The 20,723-nt window shown below is 35.3% G+C and overlaps 1 protein-coding gene and 1 pseudogene across 1 annotated transcript in view; both read left to right on the plus strand.

The window, feature by feature from the left end:
* The first annotated feature begins 194 nt into the window (after positions 1-194).
* LOC107755812 (tectonic-2-like) lies at positions 195-11,726 on the plus strand (annotated as a pseudogene).
* An 867-nt stretch (positions 11,727-12,593) lies between these two features.
* sec14l8 (SEC14-like lipid binding 8) overlaps positions 12,594-20,723 on the plus strand; it is a 25,687-nt gene continuing 17,557 nt past the window's right edge. Inside the window, exons 1-3 of the mRNA XM_016572780.1 lie at positions 12,594-12,719; positions 13,072-13,147; positions 17,189-17,232. Of these exons, the coding sequence (XP_016428266.1) occupies positions 12,666-12,719; positions 13,072-13,147; positions 17,189-17,232 (174 nt within the window). The 5' untranslated portion in view covers positions 12,594-12,665. The remainder of the gene's footprint in view (positions 12,720-13,071; positions 13,148-17,188; positions 17,233-20,723) is intronic.

Here is a 20,723-nt window from a genome sequence, read left to right on the forward strand (position 1 = left end):
AATGACATCACAACGTCATTTAGCAACTTTTAGCAACAAATCGACCTTCCTTTAGCAACTTCCCCTGAAAATTAGTTGGCAACACTGGTCACGCCAACACGTGAGAACAGAAGAAGGACTCGCCGTACCAACGCCACATTATGGCACGGTTATCATCCTCTCACGTCGTTTCTCAGTTTATATGTATAATTATTATGCTCTTAAATGACGGAACTATCTGTCATGTTGGTAAGTGAGCTTTGAGCGAGTGAAATATCAGTAAGACTGTCCGTGTACATCACAAAACAAAGCCTGGATAACTGCTAGCAAGCGTCATGTTGTCATGGAGAAACTCAGTTTGAATGTACAAGCACATATGAATATATTAAAGCATAAATTAATGATCTGAATTTAGCAGTATTAATAACTTAATGAGTATTTATATAAACACTCATGGTCTAGACGCAACAAGTTCTAGTGAATAGTTATATGAATGTATGATTATTTCAGTGTTTCAGCCTGCATTTATTTTGGCATCCGGTCCGAGAATATCATCCTTTCTGGTTGGAAACGTGTCTGGCGTTTCCTTCAGCCTCAGTGCTGTTTCATCGTCAAATGCAACAGGTAGACAATTTCTCAAAACATGTCGATGCTGTAACAAGCAGTGTTGGGGAAAGTTACTTTTAAAAGTAATGCATTACACTATTGCGTTACTACATAAAAAGTAACTAATTACGGTACTTAGTTACTTTTTTATGGAAAGTAATGTGTTACGTTACTTTTTCGTTACTTTAAAAATCTGGACAGGACTTGCTTTGTTTTTAAAATAAAAAAGTTATATTTTTGGCTAATATAAAAGCCTTTTCACACCGAAAGTGAAATGAATAAGCCTCAGGCTGAAGGGAAAGTAAATTTACGTCCGCACAATTGAATGCAGAAGAAGAAATTTCAACACACTTCAGCAATAAAAAAAGACACAGGTTTTGTGGTCCAGGGTCACATCTAGTGTGTTGCCTACCTAGACGGCATTTTTGGCCATCAAAGTTGTGTTTACATACTCAGAAATGCTGTTTTGATGTCATGTTCATAAATAATTAATTGTGCATAATTCAATTCTTTTGAGACCCTTTGTCTTTTTCTCATTAATCATAATTATTCCAGTTGCTGAACATTTACTGTATTCCAGTTCAGAACATTTGGTCATGCTTTACATTAGTTTACATGTTATTGGACTGTGTAATTATGTAGATTTACAGTTCTTAAGTTAGCAGACACTTTTAGAAACTGTATAAAAGTGTAATATGTGTATACTGGAATGTCTGGACTTGACATTGTGAACTTCTTCAGGTAATAGCATCATCCCGTCATCATCCTGTATGCCGGTTTCTCAAACACAGTGGAATCTTTCATATGAATTAATTGGGAAAGTGAGTGGATTGTGCTGCAGTAACGGCAGGGTTGTGGTACTATAGAGGGGCAAATATGTCTTATTAAATCTCTGTCTTCTTTCTTATTAGAAGTTAGTTAGAATCAGCAACATTGAAAATGTGAGCAACATGGAAAGAATTTACAGCAGTAAACAAGCATCAACACAATAAACAATTACCCTGTAAAGCCTGTCATTTTTGAAATGACAGGAAAATGAAATCTGTGTTAATAACCTTTATTCCATATTCCAAAACGCATCACGTTTTTGTGCATGACTGAAATTCCCCTACTGTTTTCCTGTTTAGCCTTCTCAGGAAATTGGTTTGTACAGAGATTTATATGGGCTCCAGAACTTGCCAAGGGCTTTAGTGGTCTTTTATGGGATAACTTGGTAAAATGAGAAACTAGTTTCCTTTCTATTTCACCTCAGCACATGTGTTTGTAATATTTTTACTCAAGTTTGCAAAGCAGTTGCATTAAAGCTTGCATGAGAGCATTAAGACAAGACAGTGATCAAAAGTAATCAGTACCATAGGTCCTTTTTCTGGGGATTTCCACTGATGTGATATGGCACTTTCTTGTAAGCTGCTGTGGAAAGAAAGTGTCTTCTAAGAATACACATGACCGTTCCAAAATGTAGGGTCAGTAAGATCAAAGATGCATTAAGTTGATCAAAATGGATAGTAAAGACAATTATAATGTTATATACGGTTTCTATTTTAATTAAATTCTATTCTTTTGAATGATCCAGTAATCAAAGTATCCTGAAAAAAGGTTGCACAGTTTGCACAATTGATAATAATAAAACATGTTTCTTGAGCAGCAAATCAGCATATTAGAATGAATTATGAAGGATCATGTGACACTGAAGACTGGAGTACATTTTAAAATGTATTCAAATGGTTATATATATATATTACAATATTACTGTTATTACTACGTTTTTGATCAAATAAATGCAGCTTTGGTCAGCAGAAGAGACTTCTTTTAAAAATATTTTAAAAATCGTACCAACTTCAAACTTTTGAACGGTAGTGTAGATGTATTGTACATTTTCCACAGTTTTTACACGATACACTTAAATAGACCAATAGTATGAATTCATTAAATATCTTGTCATGCAATATATTTAATGGGACGGTTTTATTATAACATCCACAAGACAGGATAATAATATTGTTCATAATACTTTTAAGTTTTGCAAAATGGTAATATTGTAATATTTGCTTCAGCTCATAGTATGGAATGGATCTGTTTTTTTGAAACCTGTATGTTAATATCTATTGCTCACGAAAACTAGATTTCATCATAATTCATCCAGTTGACTTCTTCAGTAACATGATGGGAATATCCCTGACATTCAAGTTTGACGAACTGCAATGACATACCACTTACATGCTGTAGGAGTTTTGAATTGTGATTATTAGGGGAATCGCCTGAAGCAGAATCCTGACCAGAAGGAGTGGCTCAACTGTACATTTTTACTGCTTGGTTTCCCCAATGTATATGAGTGTACCTCATCACACTAAATGATGTGCGGGCAGGCCTGTCACGACAACAACTTTTTGTTGTGTGATATATTGCCCCCTATTGCGACAGGCCTATGTGCGGGTATTGTTTTGTTGAAACATTTGCCTGAGGCTTTCCAAAACACAGCCCAAGACCTCAAGAACTCCACATCTAAACTGAAAAACACAACATTATACACTACCGTTCAAAAGTTTGGGGTCGGTAAGATATTTGTATGTTTTTGAAAGAAGTCTCTGTAAAAACAGTGAAAACTGCAATATTGTTAAACATTATTACAATTTAAAATAACTTTTCTATTTCAATGTGTTTTAAAAAGTAATGTATTCCTGTGAATTTTCAGCATCATTACTCCAGTCTTCAGTGTCACATGATCCTTCAGAAATCATTCTAATATGCTGATTTGCTGCACAAAAAAAAAAAAAAAAAAAAAAATTTTTATCAATTTTGGTTAATATTTCTGCTATAATATTTTTCAGATTATTCTTAATTTATTTTAGAATTCTTTGATGAATAGAATGTTCAAAAGAACAACATTTATTTGAAATAGAAATCTTCTGTAAAGTTATACATATCTTTATTGTGCATCTGTACCGAATAAAAGCATTCATTTCTTACTTAATTTCTTGTACTGACCCCAAACCTTTGAACGGTCATATGTTTTCTTAGAAGATACTACCTTACTGCAGCAACTTACAAGAAAGTCCCATCACATCAGTGGAAATTACCAGAAATAACACATACGGTACTGATTACTTCTAATTACTGTCTGTCTGAATGCTCAAAAGAACAGCATTTATTTGAAATAGACTTCTTTTGCAACATTATACATTTCTTTACTGTCACTTCTGATCAATTGAATGCATCCTTGCTGAATAAAAGTATTAATTTATTTTTTTTTAAACATTTGAACGGTATTCAGTTCAAGGAGGAAAACCAGGCAATACACTTGCCGTACTAGAATGTTGCACTACTGAATGCCATTATATTCTCTCTTTTGAATACCAATATATCAGAATGCCATCCTGGTGCGACTGAGTCTCAACCGCAGTCTGCAGCTGTGTGAGAATGAAACATCTGTCCCTGACTGCTGCCTGGAGCCGCTGTGTCTCCAGGAGACTCTCCTCGTGTCTGCATGTGCAGATGAAACTCCCAAAGCCTCACTCATTATACAGACCCAGATTTATGCCCAGATCGTCTCCAACAAACCCCTGTCTGGTTAGTGTCTCTTTACATGTTACTGAATATGACATGCCTACAGCACATTCTAGTGGTTTTTACTACGGTGGTACTACCACTGTTTTAAAATATTCACAGTATTCTTGGAGTACCATGAAATACACTGAGTATTCCTGTCGCTCAATCATTCACATTTACATTTATTCACTTAGCAGAAGTAAACTTACAAATAAGGAACATTACAAACAGTAGAGCATTGCTTTAGCCACTGCAAGGTCATGGGTTCAGTTTCCAGGGAATGCGTGCACTGGTCATGTATATTCCTTGAATGCAATGTAATTCACTTTGATACCGTCATTTATACCATGGTACCACTATACTATTTCATAGAGTCATTGATAAATTAAATACTTTAATGCTTTTATACAGTATATAATAATGTCTGCGTGTTTTATTTTTTGCAGAAAATAAAACCGTCATTCCCAACCAAGTTTTTGAGCCTCTCGGCCGCTGCCCATGTGTTGTTTCCCCAGGCGAGTGTGACATACGGTGCTGTTGTGACCAGATGATAATTAAAGCATACACAGCTGAACATCTATTTCTAATATATCAATCCTTTTCATTGGCATTCTTCTGTTTACTCTTTGCTAAGCCCCAGTGGTCAGTTAGCAACTCTTTGCTAATCGTCAGTCCTACCGTAGCAACTTTTACTGCATAGTTTCATAATTTTATTAGAGAAAAAATGTAACACTTAAAGCCTTTATGTATAATTCATTATGAAAGTAGTTTTAATGCATTAATTATGCCTGGTAATACACCTTATAATGCATTGTCATGAATAATTGTAACCACAGCTAATACATTATAACACTTTTATCAATTTATTGTTATGCGACACATTTTAAATTTTACAATGATTACAGTGCACATTATGAAAAATTATAATGCATTGTGCCCTTTAATAACCCTTTGTAATGCATTATACATAAAGGCTTTAAGTAAAGTATTACAGAAAAAAAAACTTGCAATGTCACAATTCATTCCAACCCTCATCAGAATAATATCCAACTTGTTTTTACCATTTTACGTGCACATTTTACAGAAAAATCATGCTGTTCATGGAAATTCATTTCTATGGGATGTTTTGTGAAGCTTATCTGAGCTGGAAAGGGGATGCAAGGTTAAGGTTATTTATGAGTGTAAATGTTCTCTTTTCAGGACTGTACTCAAGAAGTTCTGGGGTTGTTTGCGACTCAGTGTCTTCCTGGACCTTTCGGCGGAAGTTTCAGTCCTGTTCCAGAGTATCAGTGCTCAGCTCAGTCCTCTGAAAATGACCCTGATTGGTTCCCCTTCCTCTGTGTCACCTCTCCCTCGGACAACAACCCCTTTCTGGGACTTTTCTACAATGGTGGGACAGTGTAAGGAGAGGAAGTGCCTTATCTTCTATATAGTTTCAGTTTTGTTTATGTCTAACTTCATGTATTATTAGACTTACTCAAAACTGTTCAAACATTTGGGGTTGGTAAGAAGGAAGTCCCTTCTGCTCACCAAGGCTGTATTTATTTGATCAAAATGCATTAATATTGTGAAATGTTATTATAATTTAAAATAACGCTTTTCTATTTTCTATTTTAAAATTGAATTTGTTCAAAGCTGTGATGCTAATTGAATTTTCAGCATCATTACTCCAGACTTCAGTGTCACATGATCCTTCAGAAATCATTCTAATATACTGATTTAGTACTCAAGAAACATTTCTTGTAATTCATCAGGATTCTTTGATGAAAAGAAAGTTCAAAAGAAGAGAATTTATTTGAAATAGAAATCTATAAATGTCTTTAATGTCACTTTTGATCCATTTAGTTCATCATGGCTGAATAAAAGTACTAATTTCCCCTTTAAAGATGGATGGGGAGGTAGATATTCAATATGACAGTTTTCTTTCCTTTCCTTCCTTTTATTAACACAACCAAACGCAAGAACATCAACCAAATATTACAACATGATACATTATATTTAGTAATATACAGTAGATACCATTGAATCAGACATACCAAGAGTACTAACTATTCTTATCGGTCTTGTAAAACATATTTATTTGTAAACTTATTTACAAAGCTTTTGCAAAAAGATGGATGAAATTCCTGAACCTACATAATTAAAAAAGTGTCCTTATCTGATAAAACATATTATAAAGTGAAAAAAAAAAAATCCAATATCACGTTATGCATTTGGACAGTGTTTTAAAATGCAACATTATGCTTTTAAGGAATAGTGAGACTACCCTCAATGATATGCTTCAGATATGTAAATATAGCTTTGAGACTATTGATCGTATTGTCTTTCTGTGCATGCCTACATATATGCATATGTGTCACTGTTCATATGTGTGCATATTTTCCAGATATAGTCACAGTCAGCGTTGTGGAGGAAGTAGCCGGTGACCTCAGATTATTTCTGTCAAATTCTCTTGAGTCCATATCTGGTCAGTTGCATGAACATTTCCAGAAATTATTTAGTTAAAGGGGTCATATGATGCTTTTTTAAAGGTCATTATTTTGTGTATTTGGTGTAACAGAATATGTTGACATGCTTTAATGTTCAAAAAACACATTATTTTTCAAATACTGTACATTATTGTAGGTCCTCTATGCCCCGCCTCTCTCAAACGCTTCGTTTTCTACAAAGTCCCTCCTTCCGACAAGCGCAGTCTGCTCTGATTGGCCAGCTGACCCAGTGCATTGTGATTGGCCGAACACTGCAAGCACACAGCGTCTCCCTGACATGCTGTTTCAACACTAACTGCGGTTACTGAAACCATGCCTTCTTTCTTTGCGTGCACATTTGGGTGGCATTATGCAAATGTTTCCACATAGTGAGGTAGATATGTGGGGGCGTGTTAGAACGAGCCGTTTTAGGGAGGCGTGGCAGAGTCTTAACTTTGATAAAGAATATCTCTTTGGTTTTGAGACTTTAGTCTTTGCAACTTCAGGGATCTTATCTATGCACAATCAGCTTGTAACACTCCAAAGAGAAAGGAAAACTTGAAATCGCATCATATGACCCCTTTAAATGTAATATATTAACTATGTCTTCATTTTAAATATTAAGAACAAGTAAATTGTGATTTTGATTATTAATATAGCATAAAATATCAATAATATCCACTAGTGTATAAAGATTTGGGGTCTGTAAGATTTTTATATTTATTTTTTTAAAGAAATTAATACTTCTATTCAGCAAGGATTAAATAAGTTGATCAAAAATGACAGTAAAGACATTTATCATTATTTTGTATATACATTTATAGTTTTTTTTTTTTTTTTTTACTGTATTTGTGATTAAATAAATGCAGGCTTAGTGATCAAAAACAGTTCTTTGAAAGATCCCAAATTTTGAATGGTAGTGTACATAGCAAATAATAATAATACAGAAAATGTTACTATAATTTCTCTTTTAGTAACATTGTAGACAAGATGGACATGAAGTGTAAAGTTGGAAAAGTTTTCATTGTGTAATTTTTGTTTTAAGTGTCGCAACAGTGTGATGATGTTGTTGTGGCCTTGCGTTACACTCTTTACTGGAGAGAGAACGGCCTCACTGCCATTAAAGTGACACGGACCACTGCAAACATCACTGTACCTAGTGAGTCTTTCCTAGTGACTCTCACAATATGACACACCTCTTCACTGCACCTGTTTCTTATGCGCACCTCTCGTTCTTTCTATCACTTTCTCTGTCTTTCAGTATCTTTAGCCAGAAGATATTCTGCAGTGTTTGTGAATGGAAATGAAACATCTCAGTCAAACTCTGGCAATCCAGGTTAAAGGAACTCCCATGATACATCAGTTTCAGATGCTCCGGAACATTTTATTAGGTCAGAAAATGATTTATCATGCATTACTCTCCCCCCTAACGTTTATACAGGTTACCAGGTGAAGAGGCCAGTGATTGTTGGTATTTTGGATTTCGATACAGGAGATATACAGAGGGCCCAGATCAATCTCTGGCAGCCAGGTAGTGTGGCATATCCATATTTATCCACACAAAACTACAAAAAACATTAGTTTAATCCTGTGCTGTGTCCTCTGCAGGTGGAGATGGCCTGTGTTGAGGCCAGCTCTGTTTGGGATCAACTCCACATCAGGCTGTATGATTCCTGTGAGTTTGCTGAATGTGACGCAGTGCAGCCAGTTGAAGTGAGTAACACTGCTGAAGGGTTACTCAATACAATACAATAGCTTCCTGTAACATCTTTAAATGATTGAATGAAAACTATTCTTGCTCTCTTATATCAGCTTCATCGCAGAACTCCAGTCAGCCAGCAGAGGGCAGCAATGGAGAGTGTTCAGCTGTTCCCACTCACCACCACATCCACGTGTGGGGCATCATGGGAAGTGTGCAGGGTGTGCCTCAGACGGTTATCCAGGCAGTGGAGATTAGGTACAGGACCGCTTCATTCAGCATTGTATTGTTCTTAGCGTCTCACTTTCCTGATAACAAACATGATAGCTTTTCATTAATGTCTGAGCCTGATATGTCTAGATGCGTATACAAGTGCATCTCAATAAATTAGAATGTTGTGGAAAAGTTCATTTATTTCAGTAATTCAACTCAAATTGTGAAACTCGTGTATTAAATAAATTCAGTGCACACAGACTGAAGTAGTTTAAGTCTTTGGTTCTTTTAATTGTGATGATTTTGGCTCACATTTAACAAAAACCCACCAATTCACTATCTCAACAAACTAGAAGATGGTGACATGCCATTCAGCTAATCAACTCAAAACACCTGCAAAGGTTTCCTGAGCCTTCAAAATGGTCTCTCAGTTTGGTTCACTAGGATACACAATCATGGGGAAGACTGCTGACCTGACAGTTGTCCAGAAGACAATAATTGACACCCTTCACAAGGAGGGTAAGCCACAAACATTCACTGCCAAAGAAGCTGGCTGTTCACAGAGTGCTGTATCCAAGCATGTTAACAGAAAGTTGAGTGGAAGAAAAAAGTGTGGAAGAAAAAGATGCACAACCAACCGAGAGAACCGCAGCCTTATGAGGATTGTCAAGCAAAATCGATTCAAGAATTTGAGTGAACTTCACAAGGAATGAACTGAGGCTGGGGTCAAGGCATCAAGAGCCACCACACACAGACATGTCAAGGAATTTGGCTACAGTTGTCGTATTCCTCTTGTTAAGCCACTCCTGAACCACAGACAAAGGAGAAGAAGAACTGGACTATTGCCCAGTGGTCCAAAGTCCTCTTTTCAGATGAGAGCAAGTTTTGTATTTCATTTGGAAACCAAGGTCCTAGAGTCTGGAGGAAGGGTGGAGAAGCTCATAGCCCAAGTTGCTTGAAGTCCAGTGTTAAGTTTCCACAGTCTGTGATGATTTGGGGTGCAATGTCATCTGCTGGTGTTGGTCCATTGTGTTTTTTGAAAACCAACATCACTGCACCCGTTTACCAAGAAATGTTGGAGCACTTCATGCTTCCTTCTGCTGACCAGCTTTTTGAAAATGATGATTTCCTTTTCCAGCAGGATTTGGCACCTGCCCACACTGCCAAAGGCACCAAAAGTTGGTTAAATGACCATGGTGTTGGTGTGCTTGACTGGCCAGCAAACTCACCAGACCTGAACCCCGTAGAGAATCTATGGGGTATTGTCAAGAGGAAAATGAGAAACAAGAGACACAACTGATCACCTCCATGCCACGCCGAATTGGGGCAGTAATTAAAGCAAAAGGAGCCCCTACCAAGTATTGAGTACATGTACAGTAAATGAACATACTTTCCAGAAGGCCAACAATTGACTAAAAATGTTTTTTTTATTGGTCTTATGGAGTATTCTAATTTGTTGAGATAGTGAATTGGTGGGTTTTTGTTAAATGTGAGCCAAAATCATCACAATTAAAAGAATCAAAGACTTAAACTACTTCAGTCTGTGTGCATTGAATTTATTTAATACACGAGTTTCACAATTTGAGTTGAATTACTGAAATAAATGAACTTTTCCACGACATTCTAATTTATTGAGATGCACCTGTACAGTTTTGATACTTTGAGGACATTTTCCAATTTTCAGTTTCATAGAAATAACATGGAGGATAGAGTGTGGTATGGGCAGGGTGAACCCATGTTTAAACCCAGAGCTAATGCAAAATTTCCCTGTGAGCTCGTCTGTGACCTTTACTGACAATCCTCTTATTACACAACCCCCTAGATCCAGGTGGGTCCTAAACGCACACATATAATTGAGATTACTGTATAGATGCTGTTGCATTTAATTTTGAAATTTATTTATTTTTACAGCTGATTGTTTTTTTCCCTGATAAAAATACAATAAAAACAATATATTTATTTTAAAAATATTATATTGCAAATATTTTCAATATTGTCATACACATTTCAGAAATGGTTATTTCTACTGGTTTCAATCTGTGGCTTGCAAATACGGCATTATTTCACAAATCCACGTAAGTCATGAAGTCTCATGAACTCTGAAGGTTAATTCAAGGATCTTCTCTGCTGCAGGTTCAGTATTAACTTCACCGAGTTTGACTGTGACAGGAACGATGTGTGCTGGCCCGAGCTGGCCTTCCCTCTCACAAGATACTATACTGGTGAGGGCTTGGGTTTCTTATGCTTACTAATAGAATGAAATTACCTTGAAAACTCTGTTCTGTTGAAAGAGTCAGCAACACTTTATGTGCTTTATCATTTTTGATAAAGTTGTAGCATATGTTTTTTAATTAGTTTATCGCTCATGTTTTGGAATTTTTGGATGGTTGTTTTGAAACATGAAGCACCAAGAGCAGTCTCCTGCAGTGTGACATGCTAGACCTCATCTACAACTATTTTAAACAACATTTTTGTAATTCTTGTGCGTGCAATTGTTATGACCTCATATTTGGTGACAACATAAAATATTGGTGCTTTTCAAATGTAATTATTCACACTGCAGAACTCTTTAGGTGAGCGGCAGGTAGGTGGTTTTAAAAATGGGGAATGTCACAGCACCTAAACATACAGTTTCCCTTTTACAAAACTGTATACATGTTAACCTAACACCTTGATTCAGTCTTAAATGGGTCCTATTATACTTTTTCAACTTTAGTTAGTCTGTAATGTTGCTGTTTGAGCATAAAAAAGATCTGCAAAGTTACAAAGCTCAAAGTCCACTTCAGTATTTTATTTAACAGAAATCACTTTTCAAAAACTACAACGAACGACTCGTTTGGACTACAACGCATATTTTCCGGGATTTGTGACATCACAAATATTGACGAATGGGACGAGAGCTGGTTGAGCTGCACTAGCGAAGGCAACGAGTGTTATCACTATGTCGGAGACACGAGCTGTTCATGCCAGACTGGGGAGAGAGGTGTTGTAATAATGTAAAATATGTGAAAAATAATGTGTTTATCGAACAACCTAGTATGAGAGCCTGTTCTAGTACACCCCCAAAACAAAATCATGACTTTGTAAAACAGGTGAGCTGTATTCCCAGGCTCTGGCTATAAGGTCTCATTCTAGTGTTCTTCTTCATCGTTGCGTCTGTTTTAGGAACACCATGGAGACAAATCAGACAGGCATGGTGTAGTGCTTCATTATGAAAGAAAGCAAGAGATAGAAAAAGAAAATGATCTATCAAATGGAATTTGATATTCAAGTGTAAATAGATGTAAAGATATGATTTATTTTCCTTTTATGGTGTGTAAAATTTTTTTATGGATTATTATGTTTTGAGAACTTTTGTAGGTCACATTTATTATGTACAAAGAACTTTTGTACTTTTTTTATTAAATATTGAATACAAAATAAAAATGCATATATTTCATATGTAAAATTGTTTTCTTATACTCCTATACAGTATGTAACAAACTATCACATATAATAATAATAGTAACTAATGATAATAATAATAATAGCAACAACACCAATATTATTATTATTTATAATATTATTATTGTTTTCTAAGTAAAAACAATATTTAGTTTCATACACTACGATATATGTAACAAACTATCACTATATAGTAACTAGTAATAATTACTATAATAATTATATTATTAGTAATAATAGCAACGCTAATAATATTATTGTTATTGTTTTATGTATGTAAAATGTTTTGTTTCTTCTGTTACTATATATGTAACAAACTATCACTATCAATATATAGTAACTAATAATAATAATAATAGCAACAATAATTATTATTATTCATATTAATATTGTTATTATTTTATATGTAAAAGCATTGTCTTGTTTCTTCCACTTAAATATTTGTAACAAACTATCAATAATAATCACATCATTAACATACTTTAACATACTACTACTACTAGTAATAATAATAATATTTTAATGATGTGATGTACAGTATTATGTGATTATGGTTTGAATGATTGGTCCCGCAGCGCCCCCTGCGGTAGAGACGCAGCGCAACTGGTGGGAGGGGCGTGAAACATCATTGAGCGCTCGCAGTCTCTCTCAGTCTCTGACTCCAGCTGATTTTTAGACCGCTATTTCTGGTGTACTGTACTCGTGGCGACATGAGCGGAAGAGTCGGAGATCTGAGCGTGAAACAAGCCGAAGCTTTGGCCCGGGTGAATTATTTTCTTTTTATTATTCTCAAGAGTATGTGATGGATTTAATTGCTCCGGGATTTTGGAATGTAATATTCTCCCGATCAGAGAGGCCAAACACACACACACACCGCAGATGAAAACAGCCGAATCACGGTCGTTTAGAATGCAGAATCGATAGACTTTTATAAGAGTACGGAAGTGTTAGTTAATCGCTCTTTTGCTGAGTTGTGTAAATTACGTAAGTACTCAAGTTTGCAGTGTTGCCAGCACGTGAATAAATGTTGCTAACGGATAGTTTGCACCAATGTGCATGTATGTATGTGCAACTTCTTACTGTGACATTGCATAATTATTCATCTGTTTTCTTAAGTTTCGAGAAAATGTTAAGGATATTCTACCCCAGTGTCCATCCCAGAGTGACCACTTTCTGCTCCGATGGCTGAGAGGTGAGCTACTTCACTCACATTCATGATGCACAATGGACAATTAGTAGGTTCAATATTAATTTCCTACTAAATAGTACTTGTTGCGTGAAAGACCGAGAGATAAGTTCCCTCTGTCCAGGACTAATATATACATAAATTAATTTCCCTTACTTTGAGAACAGTTTTAAGTCCGTTTCATAGATATCAATTATAACAGACATAATACGCTTAATATATAATCTTGTAGAATGACACTATTAATCTATAATGACGACTATTAAATAAAATTTTCTAAACTGATACCACCTAAAGAACAGTATTGCATAGAATGATAAAAGATAGAATGTTGTAGAATGATCGTACATATAGAATTTGAAACACAAAATATATTATATGTGTAAAATAGAATGACCATATTTTAATAAAGTGTAATCTTACAGCCTATAAAATAGAATCTTATAGAATGAAATCATCTATAGAGTCAAATCTTACGGAACGATTCGGCGTATATAACATTTTATCTCATAGAATAGAATCTTTTGCAATGATACAGTCTATAGAATAGAATCCTAGGTTTTCTAACATAATTCAGATGAGATTCTAGAAAGAGACGACATGTCCTGTACAGACTCGTGTTCAGACAGTATGAATCAGTGTAATCGGATCAATGCAGCGTGTGTGTCTGCAGTCAGGGACGGGGAGGACGGGCTCAGAAAGTCCTGGGCCTCACACAATATATGATAGATTAGGACCTTCATGCATTGTTCTGGTTAGAAATGTTCTAAATTTGTTTGTTCGTTCACTTATTTGAAATCTTTATGGCTATTTTATTTATGAACAGAAAGCACACACTGTAAAAGAAAAGGTTAGGGGTCTAGATTTAACTGGAGCATTTAGTATTTAAAGTTTTTAAGTTCCTCTAAGCTTATCTTCTGTTGTAAGCTGTTTCAGATAAAGCGTCTGCTAAATGCATAAGTGTAAATGTTCTCTAAACTTTTAGCTGACCCTTCAGAGTGGCGTTTGGACGCCTCGCTGGCAGCCTTACAGAAGCTGTTCTTGGGTTTTGACAAAGGCTGTTTTGTGTTTCTGAACGGGGCTGAATGCAGCCAGTCTTCTGCAGGGACTTGGCACCAGACAGATAGCAGCACAGATTTTATGCAGGATTACTGATGTATTTGATTAATTAGTATATTCAAATAAACAGTGACACCATCTAGCATGCCTGATGGAAACTCCTGAATGTGATGAATCATGACTGTGCATGTTTTTCCTCTTAAGTGATCTGGGTTATTCATATATTTACTTCTGCATATCTGTATCATAATCTTTTGTGCTGCGTTAGAGACCGTTGTCACAGCATATTTCGTTAATAAAGGCTGTAGCGTCTTGCAAGTTTTGATAAGATAAACGCTCAGTTGTGAAACACGTCATTGAGGTCTGCAGTGATGTGATATGAGTTCACTGCAGTATAACTTTGAGTGCACAGGTACTGTAGTTCATGCGTTTACAGAAATGCATACACTACTGTTCAAAAGTTTAGGATCAGTGAGATTGTTTTGTAAGAAATGAAGTAAATACTGTTCTTTTAAACCTTCTATTCATCAAAGAGTGCTGAAAAAAGAAATGTATCACAGTTTCCACAAAAGTATTAAGACTGGAGTAATGGCTGCTGAAAATTCAGCTTTGCATCATAGGAATAAATTACATTTGAAAATATATTCCAATAGAAATCAGTTATTTTAAATTATAATAATAACTCAATATTCCTGTTTTTACTGTATTATTTGAAAAACAGGAAAAAATCACCACCTGAAGTTGACTACTGCTTTAAATGAATGAATGAACTTGCTTTTGAATGGCAGTGTATGTAACTTTGTAACGGCTGTAGAGGTTTGATTGATGCTAAATAAGTCAAATATCACTTCTATTTTTGCTTACTCCTGAATGTGATGAATCATGACTGTGCATGTTTTTCCTCTTAAGTGATCTGGGTTATTCATATATTTACTTCTGCATATCTGTATCATAATCTTTTGTGCTGCGTTAGAGACCGTTGTCACAGCATATTTCGTTAATAAAGGCTGTAGCGTCTTGCAAGTGTTGATAAGATAAACACTCAGTTGTGAAACACGTCATTGAGGTCTGCAGTGATGTGATATGAGTTCACTGCAGTATAACTTTGAGTGCACAGGTACTGTAGTTCATGCGTTTACAGAAATGCATACACTACTGTTCAAAAGTTTAGGATCAGTGAGATTGTTTTGTAAGAAATGAAGTAAATACTGTTCTTTTAAACCTTCTATTCATCAAAGAGTGCTGAAAAAAGAAATGTATCACAGTTTCCACAAAAGTATTAAGACTGGAGTAATGGCTGCTGAAAATTCAGCTTTGCATCATAGGAATAAATTACATTTGAAAATATATTCCAATAGAAATCAGTTATTTTAAATTATAATAATAACTCAATATTCCTGTTTTTACTGTATTATTTGAAAAACAGGAAAAAATCACCACCTGAAGTTGACTACTGCTTTAAATGAATGAATGAACTTGCTTTTGAATGGCAGTGTATGTAACTTTGTAACGGCTGTAGAGGTTTGATTGATGCTAAATAAGTCAAATATCACTTCTATTTTTGCTTAGACTAATAGGAATTTGAACAAAGCCTTAACCTCAAGATGCACAATTTGCTCAGAAACAGCCTGCACTATTTGTGTAACAAACATGAGCAATATCTGTTACTTTTTTCCAAGCGATTAGACTTATTGCCTTAATTGTGGACAATAAAATGGGTGAAAAAATCTCACTGAGTAACAAACACCTTGCAACCATCCAGAACACCTTGGAAACCGCATTAGCAACCTTCTAAAAAAACAACTCCATCACGCCCTGGCAACCACCCAAATGATTGTAACATAGAGGCAGTGATTTCTGCACAGAGAAATTGACCTTTTTTTCCAGATAAATTATAATATAAACATACTATAAATAAAAAAATACTTTTTTTATATACTTATATAACTGCTGTATTTTTACATTTACATTCGTGTTAAGAATTATTTTGTTAAATGATTATATATTGTATATATGAATAAATTGTGTTATATTTTATATTAATAATTATAATTATATGAAGAATTTTTTGATATTATATAAATATTATTATATATTAATAATTGTTTATTGAGTTTTATTGTTTTTATGATTATTATAATTTCTACTACTGAGTTTGTCTTTGCTGCTGCTGATAAATAACTAACTAAATTACTAACTAACTAAATAAATCTAGTTAGTTTGATTAATGCTGTATTTAAGAAGAGAAGGCACGTTATCCACCTATTGACATATCCGTTCCACAAAACACTGAGCGCTTTTGTCAGTTGTGTCACATAATCTTCTTTGTGTGTATTAAATACTTATGTATGACTCCATGTCTGACTAATTCTGGGTCAGTCGTGTCTCTAGGCCAGTCAGGTACAAACAAGTGTGACTAGATGACAATAAAACTAATCCACTCACTTTACAGGACTGTGGAATTGAAATTGGGTTGGGTTGAATTTGCAATTCATATAGTTTGTGGTAATACCTGTTTGAGGATAGGCTTTTCCCTCCAAAGTAAGTCTGTCTACATGGGAATATGTTGAAGGTCAGCACACTGCGGCCTACCCAGTCTGCTCATGGGCCTGCAGGTCTGCAAACTTTCCTTCTTGTCAACTGAACGGTTAATCTGTTACCAAATAGTGACTTTTAGTGGCACATGGCTTCCAGTTATGTGCAGGTTATCTTGACCGAGTTAAGACACGTAAAAGCTTGTCTTGTGGAGTAAGGATATTGAGTAAAGTCATGTGCGTGGCTTTATACTGTGAGTGGGCCAGTTTATTAATGGATTTTGTCTGTGTGCAGGATTTGTGGTTAAAGATTAGGGCTGGAAACTGAAGGCAACACACTTAAGCTTCCTGTAATAAATTAGTTATAATGGATGAAAAACAGTTACACTTAGTTATTGTTTTCTCTCCATTTTTATACTAATCTTTATTGCAACTTGTTTTTCTTGTTTTACAGCTAGAAATTTCAATCTACAGAAAGCCGAGGCCATGATGCGCAAGGTATCACACAAACATACTATTTCATTGAGTTTTTTAGTATTTACACTACTGTTCAAAGTTTGGGGTCAGTAAGATTTTGTTTTGAAAGAAGGTTATGTTCACCAAAAAATGGTGATGTATAAAATAATAATAATAATAATATATATACTCATACTATATATATATACACAGTATATAAACAATTTTAATATTTTTTTTCTGTAATGCAAAGCTGAATTTTCAGCAGACATTTTTTTTTATTATTAGTTCAATTTAATTGTGCTGCTAAATGAAGTGTTTTTTTCAGGATTTTTTGATGAATCGAAAGTCCAAAAGAATAGCATTTGTTTGAAATAGAAAACTTTTGTGACATTATAAATGTCCTTACTGTCACTTCTGATCAATTTACTTGCTGAATAAATATATTTTAAAACTATATAAATGTATTTAATAAAGTCTTGCTGACCCCAAACTTTTGAACGGTAATATATATCATCATATTTAACATTGCTGTTAATTCAGTGTATAAACAAACTCTTGGTATCACTAGTTCTGTAATTTAAACCTCACATTTACTCAATCCTGAATAATCCTATTTACACAATAATGAATAATGTGTAATTCTTTAACCTTTGGGCACAGACTGTGTCAAACTGCACTGAAAGAAGAAAATTTCTGTAAATCTCTGGATTCATACAGTGTGATGAATTTGGGTGTGATTGACCTTCACGATACCAGGCTTTATGTCAGCGTTTGGTGTACGCTACCCAAAGGCTTCAAACAACATGTTGAATAACACTATGTAATATGATCTCACTAATATTAGGCCCTGTTGAATTTCAAAGGGAGAATCGCTGATTTAGTTCATCACTCACAGCGTTGATAAAGCTCAAAAAACAACAAAATATTTTAAGAAAGTCTCTTATTCTCAACAAGGCTGCATTTATTTGATCATAAATACAGTAAAAACAGCAATATTGTGAAATAGTATCACAGTTTAAAATAATTGTTTTAAAATGTAATTTATTCCTGTGATGCAAAGCTGAATTTTCAGCATCATTGCTCCAGTCTTCAGTGTCACATGATCCTTCAGAAATCATTCTAATGAGCTGATTTGCTGCAGAAACATTTTATTATTATTATTATCAGTGTTGAAAACAGTTGTACTGATTAATATTTTGTGGAAACCGTGATACACTAACATTCAAAAGTTTGGGGTAAGATTATTATTATTATTATTATTAATAATAATAAAAATATTCATTTTGTTTAGCAAGGACACATTATCACATTAACCAAAAGTAACGACTGTAAAAAATGTTACAAAAGATTTATATTTCAAATAAATGCTGTTATTTTAAATTTTGTATTCATGAGACTGTCCTGGAAAAAACATGTATAATGGTTTCCACAAAAATCTGTTTTCATTTTTTCTTGAGCAGCAAATCAGCATATTGGAATGATTGCTGAAGGATCATGTGACACTGAAGACTGGAGTAATGATGCTGAAAATAAAATGGAAAACACTGTTTTTACTATATTTTAGGTCAAATAAATGCAGCCTTGGTTAATAAGAGACTTAAAGGGATAGGTCACCCAAAAATGAAATTTGATGTTTATCTGCTTACCCCCAGGGCATCCAAGATGTAGGTGACTTTGTTTCTTCAGTAGGACACATATGATGATTTTTAACTTTAACCGTTGCAGTCTATCAGTCGTATAATGCATGGCAATGGTAACAAAATCTATGAGAGTAAAAAAAACATGCACAGACAAATCCAAATTAAACCCTACGGCTCGTGACGACACATTGATGTCCTAAGACACGAAACAATCGGTTTGTGCCAGAAACCGAACAGTATTTATATAATTTTTTACCTCTAATACACCACTATGTCCAACTGCCTTGAGCGCGCGCACGGCATCCGGTGCGTGAGGTGTGTACGCGCTCTGGCGTAGTTTACGCAAGCGCCGGAAGTGATCTCTCGCGCGTATACGTCACTCATTGTTTACACAATGCACAGTCATTGTAGGTACGACGGCTAATCAAAATGGTACTTACTTGCGCTTATCCGGATTGTTCAAACCGACTTAAAACTAAAAGATTACGTTCTCTCACGTGACTTTGGTGACTTTCCACGTATTCCCAACTTCTGAGCCTGCTCGCCTGAAGTTATGGTTGATTGCTCTTCGGCTGGATATCAACACACCCATTAACATAAACTACGCCAGAGCGCGTACATCGGATGCCGTGCACGCGCTCAAGGAAGTTGGACATAGTGGTGTATTAGAGGTAAAAAAAAATGATATAAATACTGTTCGGTTTCCGGCACAAACCGATCGTTTCGTGTCTTAGGACATCAATGTGTCGTCACGAGCCGCAGGGTTTAATTTGGATTTGTCTGTGCATGTTTTTTTTACTCTCATAGATTCAAACTCTTGATTTCTTCATGCCCTTTGTTTCTGCTATAGCTCTAATTGACTTCCTCTTTTCTTTTAGCATCTAAATTGCTTGCTTTTCTCTCGAAGTCAGCTCCCTTGTCTTCATCCTGGTTTGTGTGTGTCGTCATTGAATGCAAGACTCAGAATTCAAAAGCAATGGATATAACTGATACGACATATTCCCTGCTTTTAATACCTAAACAATTAATGCAACAGGACACCGCTGATCACTTAGAGAGATCTGTGAGGCAACTGTCCCAATACTTATGCTCACATCAGATAGGGGGATGAAACTCTAAAAGTGTTGATCTTGCTAGTTGGTAAAACATGTATTTGTTGAAACACCCAATAATAAAATGTGACAATTTGTAGTTTTGTCTCATATTCATCTTTTAGACATATTTACAGATTTATTGACTCCACAGCAAACAGAGCAATTTTGTCTTTACTGTTCCAATACTTATGGAGGGCACTGTATATATGTGCTTAAGTCCTTCTTAAGTTGGTCAAAAGCACTCTAGAGTTCAGCTAAATGTATTTAATACTAGGCATGCACGATATTATCGGACCAATATTGGTATCGGCCGATAATGGCTTTAAATGTAAATATCGGCATCGGCCCGATATGAAAAATTATGCCGATATGTCTCGCCGATAAGAGGAATACACAAACTCACATGTGTTCAGGGTGTGCTAGCGATTAGATCACGTCAGCATTCTGGCTCATTCTTGAAGCAAAGTTTTGCCTGAACGGTGGTTGGATTCACTGTTTTGGATCGCTGCATTTAAACTGAGAATGCACGTACAGAATGACGTGTTCGGTGTATGATAGAGTAAACCGTAATAGCACGTGCAGCGGCAGCAGTGGCAGCCTCCCCCGGGTCCTAATGCCCGCTCAGTAAGGAGTTTTAATTCCGTAGGGGGAGCTGTTGGCCTACTTCTAATAAAATGAAATCAAAATGCACAAATAATATTTAGACTGTGTTTCTGATTAAATAAAACAGTAACTGGTGCCATAAAATCATGAGTATGTTTTGATTTAAAGGTCAGAATCTATAGCTTACATGGGG

This window comes from Sinocyclocheilus rhinocerous, unplaced genomic scaffold, assembly GCF_001515625.1.
Source record: "Sinocyclocheilus rhinocerous isolate Xijiao unplaced genomic scaffold, SAMN03320098_v1.1 scaffold352, whole genome shotgun sequence".
NCBI classification, from domain to species: Eukaryota; Metazoa; Chordata; class Actinopteri; order Cypriniformes; family Cyprinidae; genus Sinocyclocheilus; species Sinocyclocheilus rhinocerous.